Source organism: Nelusetta ayraudi, unplaced genomic scaffold (assembly GCF_046127955.1).
Source record: "Nelusetta ayraudi isolate G7.1 ecotype Tasmania unplaced genomic scaffold, CSIRO-AGI_Nayr_v1 ptg000111l, whole genome shotgun sequence".
Classification (NCBI taxonomy): Eukaryota; Metazoa; Chordata; class Actinopteri; order Tetraodontiformes; family Monacanthidae; genus Nelusetta; species Nelusetta ayraudi.
In genome coordinates, this window is record NW_027466161.1 from 308366 (window position 1) to 320181 (window position 11816).

General features: G+C 48.0%; 2 protein-coding genes across 4 annotated transcripts; both read right to left on the reverse strand.

Moving 5' to 3' along the window:
* Positions 1–277: 277 nt before the first annotated feature.
* cpt1b (carnitine palmitoyltransferase 1B (muscle)) lies at positions 278–7780 on the reverse strand. 3 transcript variants are annotated; one of them, XM_076049195.1, is made up of 19 exons: positions 7580–7780; positions 6541–6714; positions 6326–6465; positions 5640–5811; positions 5422–5523; positions 5073–5210; positions 4895–4972; positions 4641–4748; positions 4440–4524; positions 4068–4263; positions 3788–3973; positions 3601–3706; positions 3405–3521; positions 2879–3043; positions 2649–2783; positions 1397–1549; positions 1188–1301; positions 792–884; positions 278–673 (listed from the first exon to the last, which is right to left on the reverse strand). In XM_076049195.1, the coding sequence occupies exons 2-19, from the start codon at positions 6679–6681 to the stop codon at positions 533–535; spliced, it is 2370 nt and encodes a 789-aa protein (XP_075905310.1). In that variant the 5' UTR covers positions 6682–6714; positions 7580–7780; the 3' UTR covers positions 278–532. The 3 variants fall into 3 exon arrangements, with proteins under 3 accessions (XP_075905310.1, XP_075905309.1, XP_075905311.1); XM_076049194.1 differs by lacking the exon at positions 7580–7780 and having other exon boundaries at positions 6541–6811; XM_076049196.1 differs by lacking the exons at positions 6326–6465; positions 6541–6714; positions 7580–7780 and having other exon boundaries at positions 5632–5756.
* Positions 7781–7957: 177 nt separating this feature from the next.
* On the reverse strand, positions 7958–11083 carry LOC142903516 (kelch repeat and BTB domain-containing protein 11). The gene is made up of 7 exons (XM_076049198.1): positions 10828–11083; positions 10558–10742; positions 9982–10336; positions 9213–9358; positions 8965–9119; positions 8724–8881; positions 7958–8608 (listed from the first exon to the last, which is right to left on the reverse strand). The coding sequence occupies exons 1-7, from the start codon at positions 11002–11004 to the stop codon at positions 8423–8425; spliced, it is 1362 nt and encodes a 453-aa protein (XP_075905313.1). The 5' UTR covers positions 11005–11083; the 3' UTR covers positions 7958–8422.
* Between the last annotated feature and the right edge of the window lie 733 nt (positions 11084–11816).

An 11816-nucleotide genomic window follows, 5' to 3' on the forward strand; every position in this document is an offset into this window, starting at 1 on the left:
ATTTCATCAAGTATCAGTTGTATCCTTAAATATTGACATTTTGCAATAACTGCACGAACCTCTTTTATCCAGAAAGTGTCTTTAAAGAGCTGTGCTCACTTCAAGTTTGCTGCCAAAGTTATGCATAAATTGTTATGATGGATAAGATCGTGGCAGCTTTCAGACTTCCAGCTTGGCACTCAATCATCCTAAAAAAAATAATAATTCTCAATTTATATTGATGAGCTGGAAAATTATCGAAGCAGGTGTTTATAGCTTTCACAGAAACAACTCGTGGTTGATGATGAACTGTAAAGTTTAGCAGATTTATTACATCGTAATAGACACAGACAAAAAAAAAAAATCCCTATGCAACAGCACAGCTTTACCTCAGCACCAAAAACAATGCAGCTCCGACATATAAAGATAAATAAATAAAAAAAACCTCCCTTTGCGTCTGACAGTGTGGAAAGGCCAGCTTCTAAAATGTGAAAGTGCAAAGTGTTCAGTCTTGAGCAGTGACGAGCAGCTTGGGTGACTCTTAGCTTCTCTGTCACATGTGCTTCTTCCCGTTTTCCAGCTGCTGCTGCTGCTGCTTTTCATTCCCCTCCGTTTTCTTCTGGTGCTCCACCTCGAAAAGCGCTCTGATGTCAAGCATGGCCTTGGAAATGTGCTGACCGAAGCGACGCGAGTCCTGCACGTCACACAGACAGACGGCGATGGGGACACAGAGCAGAGGACAGATTCAAATATTATAAATGGGGCATTTTTCTTGTTGGTGTTTTTTGGTTTTGGTCATTGATCTTTCTTACAGTGCTGGGACAGGAGTATTTGCTGGAGATGTGGAATGTGATAAGGTTTTCCCCAACAATAATATAAGACACACCATAACCATCATCAGCCACCTGGGAAGAAGAAGAGAGCGGTCAAAATAAGCAACGATCCCAATGATGTGGTGAAGAAAAAACAAATTAAGACTAAAAATGTTCATTTTGTCTTCATCGATAGATTTCTTATTTTCTTTTGTTCAGACCAATAAGTTGGGATGTAATGATGTTACCTGCTTGACAGTTTTAACTGTGACTCCAGTATTCCTCATGAGGAAGTCGGTTGAAACTGTCAAGCAGGTAACATCTTTACATCCCAACGTAATTGTCTAAACAAAAACAAATGTAAAAGAAAGGACAAAATGAAACAGTTGCACTCACTGGGCCAAATCCACCTCCGGCACCCACATATTTAGGGAACTTGTTGATGTCGACTAAATTGAGCTGCTGCTGTGGAGTCTGGCTGGTGGAGAGCTTCCACGGCTCAGACAGCACCTGGGGGGGAAACATTGCACGGAAGACGGGATGTGAGGCACTTCAACGGTTTTCCATGGATTTTAAAGAATCAACAAAATCATACAAGGATCAACCTTTTTAAGAAACGGCGAGTCGACGCCAAAGTATTTGGACACAATGTAGAGACAGAAGAGGTGGCGGTCGATCCCGGAGCCCGTCATGGCCAGGCGGTACATGTTCTGATGCGTGTTGGCTGCTCTCCGAAACAGGGCCAGCCTCTGGTCGTTCTGACCAGACACACATGAGAACAGAGAGAGTGGACCTTGGTTTGTGTGGACAATGGATGTCAGCTCAACACTCAAACAGCAGGAGACATTTCAGAGTCCAAGGCAGCGGCAGTGGCAAGTGCAAACAGCAGCGCCGGGGTCTTGGTGATCCAGTTCCTCGGCAGCACGGCTTCACCTGCCACCACCTCTAGTGCAAACTGACCCGTGTGAGGTCAGGACGCCACGGAGGTAAATAGACTGATGTTGCTTTTAATGCAGTCACTCCACAATGAAATGTTATTCTTTTTCTTTTTTTTTTTTTTTTAGAACGATTAAGTCAAATTGTAGAATTTTCCACAGCACACCTGACATTATCTCACAGTACACCAGTGTGCTGCGGCACAGTGGTTGAAACACTCTGCAATAATGTCCCAGTCTTGAGACATCCCAGTCCAGCTTAGCGTTATTATGACGTACACATGAAAATCTGAATAACACGCCAAACAATCTCATTCTTGCTTTGCGAGCCTTTTCATGCAGTGTGTGTGTGTGTCCTGCTGTGCTTCCCTAAAGAGCTGTTTAGTGGCAGGTGTGTAATATGATGTGTTAATAGTTAATAGCGTTGTAACCCTGACATTTAAAGCCCAGACTGTCCATGAAGTTTAGATTTCATGGGACTTTACTCAGAATTTACACATCAGCTGACAAAATTGATTCACCTTCATCAGCCGGTGAATGTCAAACATGAACTTGGCACGCACTCACTCACTCACTCACTCACTCACTCACTCACTCACTCACTCACTCAGGGGACGTGCAACCAACTTCAGAGGCCCGTAGTGTTAAAAAGGTCCACTGGATGAAACATCATTCAAAAGAATAGAAAAAACACGTTATGCATAAAGTTGTATTAAAAAATGAACAGCTCTTCTGTTGCCCCATTGCGCCACACTAATAACCTGCTTGCAATATCCTTTCTTTCCACTAGATGCCACTACTCCTCCACACTGGGTCTTTGACCGTATCGCTCCTTGACTTGGGACTGTTTTTAGCCCCCTGCTGGCCACTGCGCTGTATTTCCCTGATGTTCTTCTGAGGCTTCTCTTGTGCGTCTGCTTACCGTCGCATCTGCGTCCTCCATGGCTCTGACAAACGCTACGGCCTCCGAGGTGCACGAGCGAACCGTCTCCGTCCGACCGTCTCTGAACATGCGGGTCATTGACGACTCGTACGTCAGACAGAAGACTCTCTGATCCTACAGAGCAGAGAGGGATCCAAACGATGAGTGAGAGGGAAGGTGCGTGCAGACCCTTTAGCATCAAGCAGCATGAGAGAACGCAGTGGGCCGACCCTGAACTGGGCCAGCTGTAGGGCCAGCTGAATGAAGGCGTCGGGGCTGGTCCTGCACTTCTTGATCATTCCTTTGCCAAACTCAGGAAACAGGCAGCCGAAGAAGTCCACGTCATTGGCTATCTGCTTGGCCGAGAGGTAGGAAGTCTCGATGGCACTCTGGCACTAAGAAAGAGCAAGAAGCCAATACACTTCAAATACAGGTACTACCGCAAAAAAATAGAACATCAAGTAAAAGTTGTTTTATTTGGGCAATTTAACATAAAAGATGAAGCCAACAAATTTTATTGAGCCATTCCACGCAAATTGACATCTCAAGCAGTTCCTTGTGCAAAATCCAAAGAAATAAAAACTTGAAATATATTGATTTGCATAGTATTCCTTTATATAATATATCAAATTCACCTTTTAAGTTGAATTACAGAAATACAACAACCTTTTCAGGATATTCAAATTTTCTGGGTAGTACCTGTATGTTTTGCTATGATAAATGTATCTATCACACGAGGGATGCTGTGTGCGTTACCTCTGCTGGGATCAGCCACTGGAGTCGTGTTGGAGAAGGCAGGCCTCTGTTCACGTCTCCCTTACAGTGGCCCTCCTCTGTGTAGCCCAGGTGGAAACAGTCTGTTGCGAGGACGTACTGCTCAGGGAGAAACACGCAAGACGTCGGCACACGATGAAAAGCAGAATGTAAATAAAATGTCTTCACGTATCTTTACCTCCCACATGTGTCCAACAATTGGTGCGTCAGCCCAAGAGTGTTCAGCATTAATGCCCATTTTTCCATTCGGATACGAGATCAGAGTGAAGGATTTGTCAAACCACCTGCGAGGGGAGAAAAAGCAGGGATTTTTTTGGGATGCACCACAGCCAGGTGCTGCGAGCCTCACAGGATCTCCTGCCTACCTGTCGTAACATTTCCCATGGAGCAGGGATTTGGCATAACTGTCCAGGGAGCCGGCCTTTGCGGAATCATAACCCTGCGGCTCATCATCAAGTGTCAGGAAGAAGGCGGCCGACTCAACGGCGTCCAGGGAGACTTTGTTCACACCTTGGCTGAAAAACTTCAAGCGAGCCCGAGCCCATGGAACTCTGCGAGAGCGAGGGTTGAAGAATGAGCCACTTCACCTCGGCTTCCCAGTGCGTAGCAGCCCTGCGGGGTCACGCTGTGACCTCTGCACTCTACCTGTTTCCTGCAGTCAGGGCAGCCAGTTTGAGTTCCCCCGGCTGGGGCTCCGACGTGTCGCTGAGGATTCTTTGAAACTGTGTCTCAAGCTCGCTGGGCAAGAGGTGGCGCCCCCCAGTGTACAGCCACACTTGGAAGAAACGGCCCTTGTGGTACACAAGCAGGTGCTTTCGGTCTGCGAGGTGCTGCACAATATCTGAAGGAGGGGTGGGCAATCATATTAAAGCAGGAAACACTCCCAGCTGTAAAAGCATTTTATGAAACGGCTCATCAGGAGGTGGGCTTTCTGTGTAAAGTATCAACACAGGAAAGTGAAGGTCAAAGGTCACTCATTGGTCGCTGGGTCGCCTTTAACTCTGCCGGCTCTCTCACCTGTCTCAATGCCGGGGATGCGCGTGGTGTTGAACATCCTCTCCATCTGAGTGGAGCACATAGGAACTGTGCCCAGTGCCCTCAGCTGAGGAGGATGAGAGGAGAAATGAACTCAAAACAGAGGAAGCCACGCTTGTAAAGGAGCAGAAAAGCATTTTGCGGGGTTTTTCTGAGAAAAAGAAAAGAAGCAGCTGGTATTACAGGCGCCAGTTCACCGCGCTCCAGTTTGCGTCTGTACTGCAGCATGGCATGGACAATATTTCCCGCTCGTGCAGCCTGCCGGTGTGTTGGAGTCACATACAGGAGGTCCTGTACACAAATCAACACACACAATAAATTAACATTGTTTTTTTTTCCCCTAAAGATGAGATTAACACTTGCTTGTCAAAATCATTTTTCTTCCACTCTCACTCCATCTCTAAGCCTGCTGCAGCTGAGCACAATGCAAGTCTTACCATGACATAGAAGTTACTGTTGACCATGATGGGAGTCCTGCCTCTGAGGTAGATATATTCCTCCCACCAGTCACTTACCTAGAGGACATCACTCTGTTTTTACTTCAGGCATGTGACCAAACAAAAACAATATTGGAACTAAAAGAATAAAAATATGTGTATATTAAAATAAACTCACATAATTTGGTGCCCACCAAGACTTTAGGATGAGATATCTTTGTAGCTTTGCTGCTTTTGAATCTTTAAATTCGTTTGCCAGTCTTTCCATCTGGCTGTATTCTTCACTGTCCAGCAGAGGGCGCACTGACTCAAGGTACTACGGGGAAAGAACACACCGTCAACTGTGCTGACTAGGATGCGCGAACAAAACATCAGAAAAAAAACATCCAGCACTGCGCCGTATTACGGCGGCTTTCACAGGGTGCAGGAGGACTGCTAGGACAGCAGAGGGCGGTATGGCCCACTTTGCTGGTCTGCAACCTGCCAGGTGCTGTGTTGAAGTGTTGAAGTGCAGAATGACTACACACCCTGTTGATTGTGTCATCCACACTTGGCACAGGAAGCCGCGGCAGGGAGGCCTGGAAGCTGTAGAGCAGAGGTCTGCGACCAGAAAACATCTTCACAAGACTCTGGAGAGCAACGACAAGGAGAGCATTCAAACAGAGCAGTGGAGCATAAAGCGTGTGGAGGAGGGAGAGGGGGCTGGGTAGGCAATCATTAGTGAAGACAAAAATTACACATTCACCAGCCAAACTTTTGTCGATGTGGTCATTTTCCCGTGAGATTCGAAGATCCAGCCATGGTAGGAGAGCAGAGCTTTGAGGGTGTACCTCAAGACGTAGATGAGGAAGAGCCACAGGCCTGTTGCAAACAGGATGGCACTGAGGACCGCCCGGGTCTGCGCTGACATATAGCCTCTGCTCAGGAGACACACAACACAATATCTTAGTCACAACACATAGTCTTCTACTTCCATAGAGATGAAGGTTTGGTTTCCGTGAAGGAGTTGCCCCCAGGGTTATCACTCCCTGTCCAATCAGTGGCCTGCACTCTGTCACCATGACATTTTCGTGTTGATGGCACGCGCAAATGTAAACGAGTGCAGTAGTAAAGTCGCATCGAGTTGGGAAAGTGAGTGTTAAAATGTGTTGAAATATCAGAAAAGAAAGACTTTACCGTGATACATTAAAGCACGTAGCCAGTCGCTGGTATCTTGAGAAAATAAGTTACAAGGAGCTACTGCTGCAGTTCTGTACAACGTGGCCTATTGTGTGTGAGGTTTGAGTGCAACACATTGGAGCAGTTATTGACCAAACTAACGTCCACCTAATGGAAAAGCTTAAAAACCCAGTCGAGTCGAGCCGAGTCAGGCGCGAGCGGAAAGGCCCCGTGAAGAAAAGATAAGAGGAGCAGATGCTGCTGGTGTCTGACCTGTGCGGTAGGTTCTCCTTCATGGTGTCAATCATGCCCAGCGATGGGTCGACGCGGGTGTACAGGGAGCTCATCATCATGATCACCACGATGAGCCAGCTGGACGGACTGGCAGGGTAGACTCCAGCCAGAACACCATTCTGCCCAGGGGAGGGAGAAGGTTGACCAGGAGCTGCTGTGGTCACTCAGCACCATCAAGACCTCGGCTACCCTACCTTGAACCGAATGGCCTTCTTCTTCCACGCCGTCACTCCTGACAGGTAGATGTTCTTGATGACCTCCTCGCTCAGTTTAAGGTCCACGCCATCAGGACGCACGGTGAACTGGAAGCCCACCGCCTGATGCGCTTCGGCCATCGGACCTGGAGCTTCTTTGCCGTTCGCAAGATTCTGAAAGGGTGCAAGTGATTTCTGAAGGAACTGCAGCTGAGAGTGACGCCCTCAACAGTGCTGCTGAGCCCTGAAGCAGAACATGACGCTGACTCAAGGAGTAGTATCGGCTCTGTCTGTAGGCTGTCTCATGTCAGGCCATGCATTTAAAGCAAAGAGGAATCTGAGGCTTTGATGTGGGAGTTAAAAGTCCGACCTGCTACTGGAATTTATGTCTCATAAAAAACAATCTTTTTCCAAGACCAATAAAAGTCTTCATTTCATTGAATGTGGCAGGTTGCACACTTTCTCTGATATTTATTTACTTTTTTTTTTTTTTTTTAATCTTATTGTTATGTAATGTTATGTTATGTTGTTATTTTTAAAACTCTTATTTTGATCTGGAAAAACTAGCGTACACACCACCACATGTGCCAGCCAGGGTGACTGGGTCTAAGATTTCTTTTTCCATGTCATACGACTGCACAGTCCCAGAGTGGGACAAAGTTCACCAGCCCGATATAGCAGTGCACCAGCTGAGCATGTGCACAGGCCTCAGATGGACATGAAAATATAAACACAGACTACAACCGGCAGCTGAATGGGGAACGCTTTCGCTGCTGTGTGGTGCTGTGCACTGCAACGTGAAGATGAGTGGACAGGTGAAAGGTCACATTGGTCCTCACTGAACCATTAACAAGGGCGGTTTTAACATTTAACTGGCATTGAACTTCTGTGTTTTCCCATCAAACAGCAGAGTGGCAGAGCTGACAATGGGGCTGCTTCACCCTTAACTTTCTCATGAAAACAAGCCCGTGTTTCTGAACGCCAGCTAAACGAACTGAAATGAATACGGGTCACGACAACAAGCAGACTCATACTGTACCTCTGTTCAAAAGAGAGGCGGTGTAATCCACGCAGGCAGAACCCAACAGTGTGTTTGTCTCGGCAGAATTCCTCTGGGCTTCAGGCTGGTGTGCGCAGTGTGACTCCGGTGTGACTCCAGTGCCCTTGACGTAGCTTTCTGCAGGTAGCAGGATCAGAGCTGCAGCCTCCGCTGGTTTCTATCCGCCCCTGCCCACCCACCCTCTCACCCGTGACACGCGTCCTTTTTGTAACAAGACACCAGACACAGACGTGAGTCCAACCTCGCCTCCGTCAAGGCCCCCATTGCGTGGCTGACGCTGTCTAATGAGTGACTGAAAGCATGGGAGCAGAGCAGTGCTGCATTGAAGAAGAAGAAGAAGAAGAAGAAGAAGAAGAAGAAGGTGGAGGAGGAGGAGGAGAAAGCATCTATTAATGAGATTAAACAGTGGCGGCCTTTCCTCAAATAGAAGCGTGGAGATAAAAAGAGAACATCAAAAAAAATCTCATTGTATGACCTTTATTTATAAATACCTTATTTTCCACAAGGTCAACGGCAGCAAATGTATGCACATCAGGATTTCCAATGCTGTTCATAGACAAATGTCAGAATGACACTGAAAGCAGTTGAGGATGATTCAAGGCAGGAGGTTTGAGTTTGTGTTAACACACATACATCAAACAGACATCAAACTAAAGCTCTGAGGATTTTTGAACACCAGAGGTGTAGATAATCCACCTGCACTAAGTCACCGGTGACGTTTTCCCCATATGTTCCTTTTCAAACACGCGAACACCGTCAAATTCAGCCAGGAACATAGAGGAAAAAGAAATACAACAACAATTGTCTAGTGCTGCTACAATGTTAAAAGCGCAGATGAAAAATGGCTTCGTATCGGGTGGAGATGGGTAGAGGAGGAAGAGCACTGGTGTGAAGAGTCTCAAGGTCCATCCTGGCGACGCTGTCCTGCTCTACACTCGGCATCAGAAGAACACGGCCGCCTGTGATTGTTCCCTGACCTGCAAAAGTCACTTTCTCTGTTCTGTAAACCTGTGAAAACGACAAGTAAATAAAAAGAAAATTTTTATTTTGGCCACTTATTTATTTTGCTATTCAGCACAAATCAAACATTTCAACGGCTGGAGCTGCTTTGGTCCATACGCACCTGTCCCCATCTTTTGGCCTGCGGGCAGAAAGACGTGACCACCGTCTCTGTGTTATTGCCGCCAATGACAAGCAGCCTATCAGTGGCACCCAGGAAGTGAAGGGCGGGAAGGTCTACATCTGCTCTGGTCAGAGTGGGGAGCAGCTCCGACCAGGAGTCTTTGGGGCAAAGACAACAGAATCTTCTTTTGGTCTTGTGTCTCTGGGGCTGATTTCAGTGAGTTGCTGCTGCCTCAGCGTACCTTGCCTTGTGTCGTACTGCAGCAGCAGTTTCTCCCCAGTCCTCTCAACGCTGCCCAGCACGTAGAGACAGTGGCCGAGGCTGGTGGCCAGGGGCACGTCGTGAGACAAGGACACGGTGAATCGAAAGTCCCAGAGCGGCAGTGAGGACACAAACCTGCAGCGTGGATGACATCCAACCTTCAAGGCTTCAAGGCTGTTGCGGTTGTTTCATTTGGCATAGAACAGCAGCAGTGGCTCAGTGACAAACCTCCACGTGTCCTCCCAGGGGTCGTAGCGCTCCACGGCGGTGTAGAGGGCGGTGTTGCAGTCTGGAGCCACCAGTGAGTCCAGGTACCAGCCTCCCACTGCGTAAATACAGCTGTCACAGGCCACCGCGCTGAAGTGCCTCCTGTGCTGTGGAAACCCAGCAGGTGAAGACAGTATCAGTCAGCAGTTGTTGTGGTTTTTGTTGTCGTTGTTGTTTTCTAGAACTTCAGGGGAAAGGTATTGGAGCAGCTACATCTTCTCTGTTCTGCCTCACCATACTGAGAAAAGCACATTTTCCTGTAAATATGATAATAAAGTTATTCTCCATAGTCGCCTCTTTTCATGTCATATAACATCCACTTGGTGGCGCTGCTTCTATTGTCGTATACTATGGTAGAGTTTTTACGCGATCGTATTTCAGCTAGCTTGTGTTCTCAGCTCCTATGAAATCTTCCATTGGCCACCTGAATCAACATTGCAGGCGGCTGCCTGCTGTCAGTGAACGCACCACCGTCAGTTGCGACATCCAATCACATCTGGAGCCTGCGATGCAGAGTCCAGCTAGCTGCTTTACGCCGAACGCCACACGTAGCCCTGAGTAGCTCTAAGACTGAACTCAACCTGCAGATCCACTACGATGAAGCCACCACGGCTGAAGGAGAAAATGAAGATTTAGTGGCTGAATCATCTGCAACATCTGCAACACGGCCCACCACTGCCTCTGGGTGAGTTCAAGGTGGCCCCCTGATGAGGCTGGCGGACTGCCTCACCTTAATCAGAGGAGCAGTGGCAGCCCAGGTGACGGTCAGAGGATTGAACCTGAAGGAGGCCATCTTAAACTCCCAGCCTCTCTTCACGCGCTGCCTGTAGCCGCCGATGACGTACAGGTAGTTATAGAGCACCACTGCTGTCAAACACCACTTGTCGGCGGCAAAGGGGAGCTCCGTCGCTGGGCGCCATCCCTCGCCGACCTCTGATCCGCCCTGGAGAACGAAGAGGTGACGAGCACGTTGTGTTTCTGGGTCGTTCCAAGAAGTGAGGTTCTCCTTCCTGAGACTGCAGAGGGAGGCGTCTCCTCGCGTCCTCAGCTGGACAACCTGCTCCTTCTCTTCCTGGTCCAGACTTCTGCAGTTAAGGATCAGCTTGCTTGGTTTTTGAGAGAGCATTATTATAAAACAAGTGAGATCCAAAGGATTTTGCTCCATGCTCTGAACCAGTGTGCAAAATACCTGTCAATACTGGGTGGGGCAGGGCTGCTGGGGGGAGGAGGGAGTCCTCACCCTCCTGACTGTTACTCAATACCAATCTAAATTTCCTGAACATGCAGTGGTGTTGGTGTGACCTACCTGACAAGACCGGACATCTCCATGAGGTTCCTACTGATGTAGGCGAGCACGGTCGCCTTCATCTCCGGACAGCAGATGTCCTGAGCCACACTCAGGTAGCTGCGACAGTTGCTGGGGCTGAGCTCACCTGCCAGGGCTGACAGGCACCTGGAGAGAAAGGCCTCAGCCAGGAGGTAGCTACCCACCTGCAGAGTCACAGCGAGATGCTCAAGGTCAATTTTACAGAAGGGCTGCAAACAGAGACACTCATAGACTTGTGGTTTTTTCAACCTGGATGTGTGTGGCCAACTCCTCCCTGGGGACTTCAAATCTGTTGTAGAAGGTGAATTCCAGAAGGTTGTAGAAGACACTGGAGGACACATGGTCCAGCTGGATGAAGTTCTCCGAGGCCTCTCTCATGCCAGACTGTGACAGAGCGCGGAAGTAACCGCTGCTCTCTGAGAGCATTCTTAGGTTCACCTTGAAGATATGTATAATGTGTAAAATGAAATACACAAATGGTTTATTTTGGTGTGCATTTGGGCCTTTGCAAATGAAAAGCAGCTCATCGTACACCGTATGGTTCAAGAGAAAGACTTTTCAAAATCTCTGCAGTCCAGAAATCACAATTAGGCCTGAAGACTTTTTCTCCATGGCCGACAAAACACCACTTTGGTTATTAGGACAATTAACGCTATGTTGATGGTGAAAGGTTTGGGTTTCAGTTCTCATAGGTAAACAATGGTTAGACGTTTCCTACACTGGTTAGACAATGCAAGAGGTGAAATAAATAGTGTTGCCTGCAGAGGTATTTTAATGTTTACTCACATGGAATTCATGTGTGCTGGACTGAACTGTGACGCAGATTTCGTCCACGCCTCCATGGAGGTATTTACGCAGCGCCTCATTGCTCCTCCACTCTCGCGAGTCTGCTTTGCAGGAGCCCTTTTTTGCATCACTCAGGGATGCCCTCCCCTTGCCGACTCCCGGAAGAGCCGCCCACAGTGTCACCAGGCAGCGCTGCAGCCGTGCACCTACCCAGTTCAAACATCTCTTCAAGCATCGCCTGAGAGAATTCATCGACTGGCTCGAGACTGAGACGCTTTTGAGTTTTGTGAAAGTGTCCACAGCCGATTGCTGTCAAACCTGATCTGACCTACAGTCACGCAACTCTTACAGAACAACGGTCTCAGAACGGAGAATCCACCAAATAAGGGCAGCGGCCCTGAAGAATTCCAACCAGCCACTGCAATGGAAAATACAGAGCAGTCAGCGTGCTT

Coding starts and splice junctions, on each gene's coding strand:
- LOC142903516 (XM_076049198.1), bottom strand. CDS start 11,004: ATGCTCTCAGAGAGCAGCGGTTACTTCCGCGCTCTGTCACAGTCTGGC. Junction 8,882..8,964: donor GCAGTACGACACAAGGCAAG/GTACGCTGAGGC, acceptor TTTGCCCCAAAG/ACTCCTGGTCGGAGCTGCTC. Junction 8,609..8,723: donor AGGCCAAAAGATGGGGACAG/GTGCGTATGGAC, acceptor TCGTTTTCACAG/GTTTACAGAACAGAGAAAGT.
- cpt1b (XM_076049195.1), bottom strand. CDS start 6,681: ATGGCCGAAGCGCATCAGGCGGTGGGCTTCCAGTTCACCGTGCGTCCT. Junction 5,812..6,325: donor AAGGAGAACCTACCGCACAG/GTCAGACACCAG, acceptor TCTCCTGAGCAG/AGGCTATATGTCAGCGCAGA. Junction 3,044..3,404: donor AGTGGCTGATCCCAGCAGAG/GTAACGCACACA, acceptor GCTCTTTCTTAG/TGCCAGAGTGCCATCGAGAC.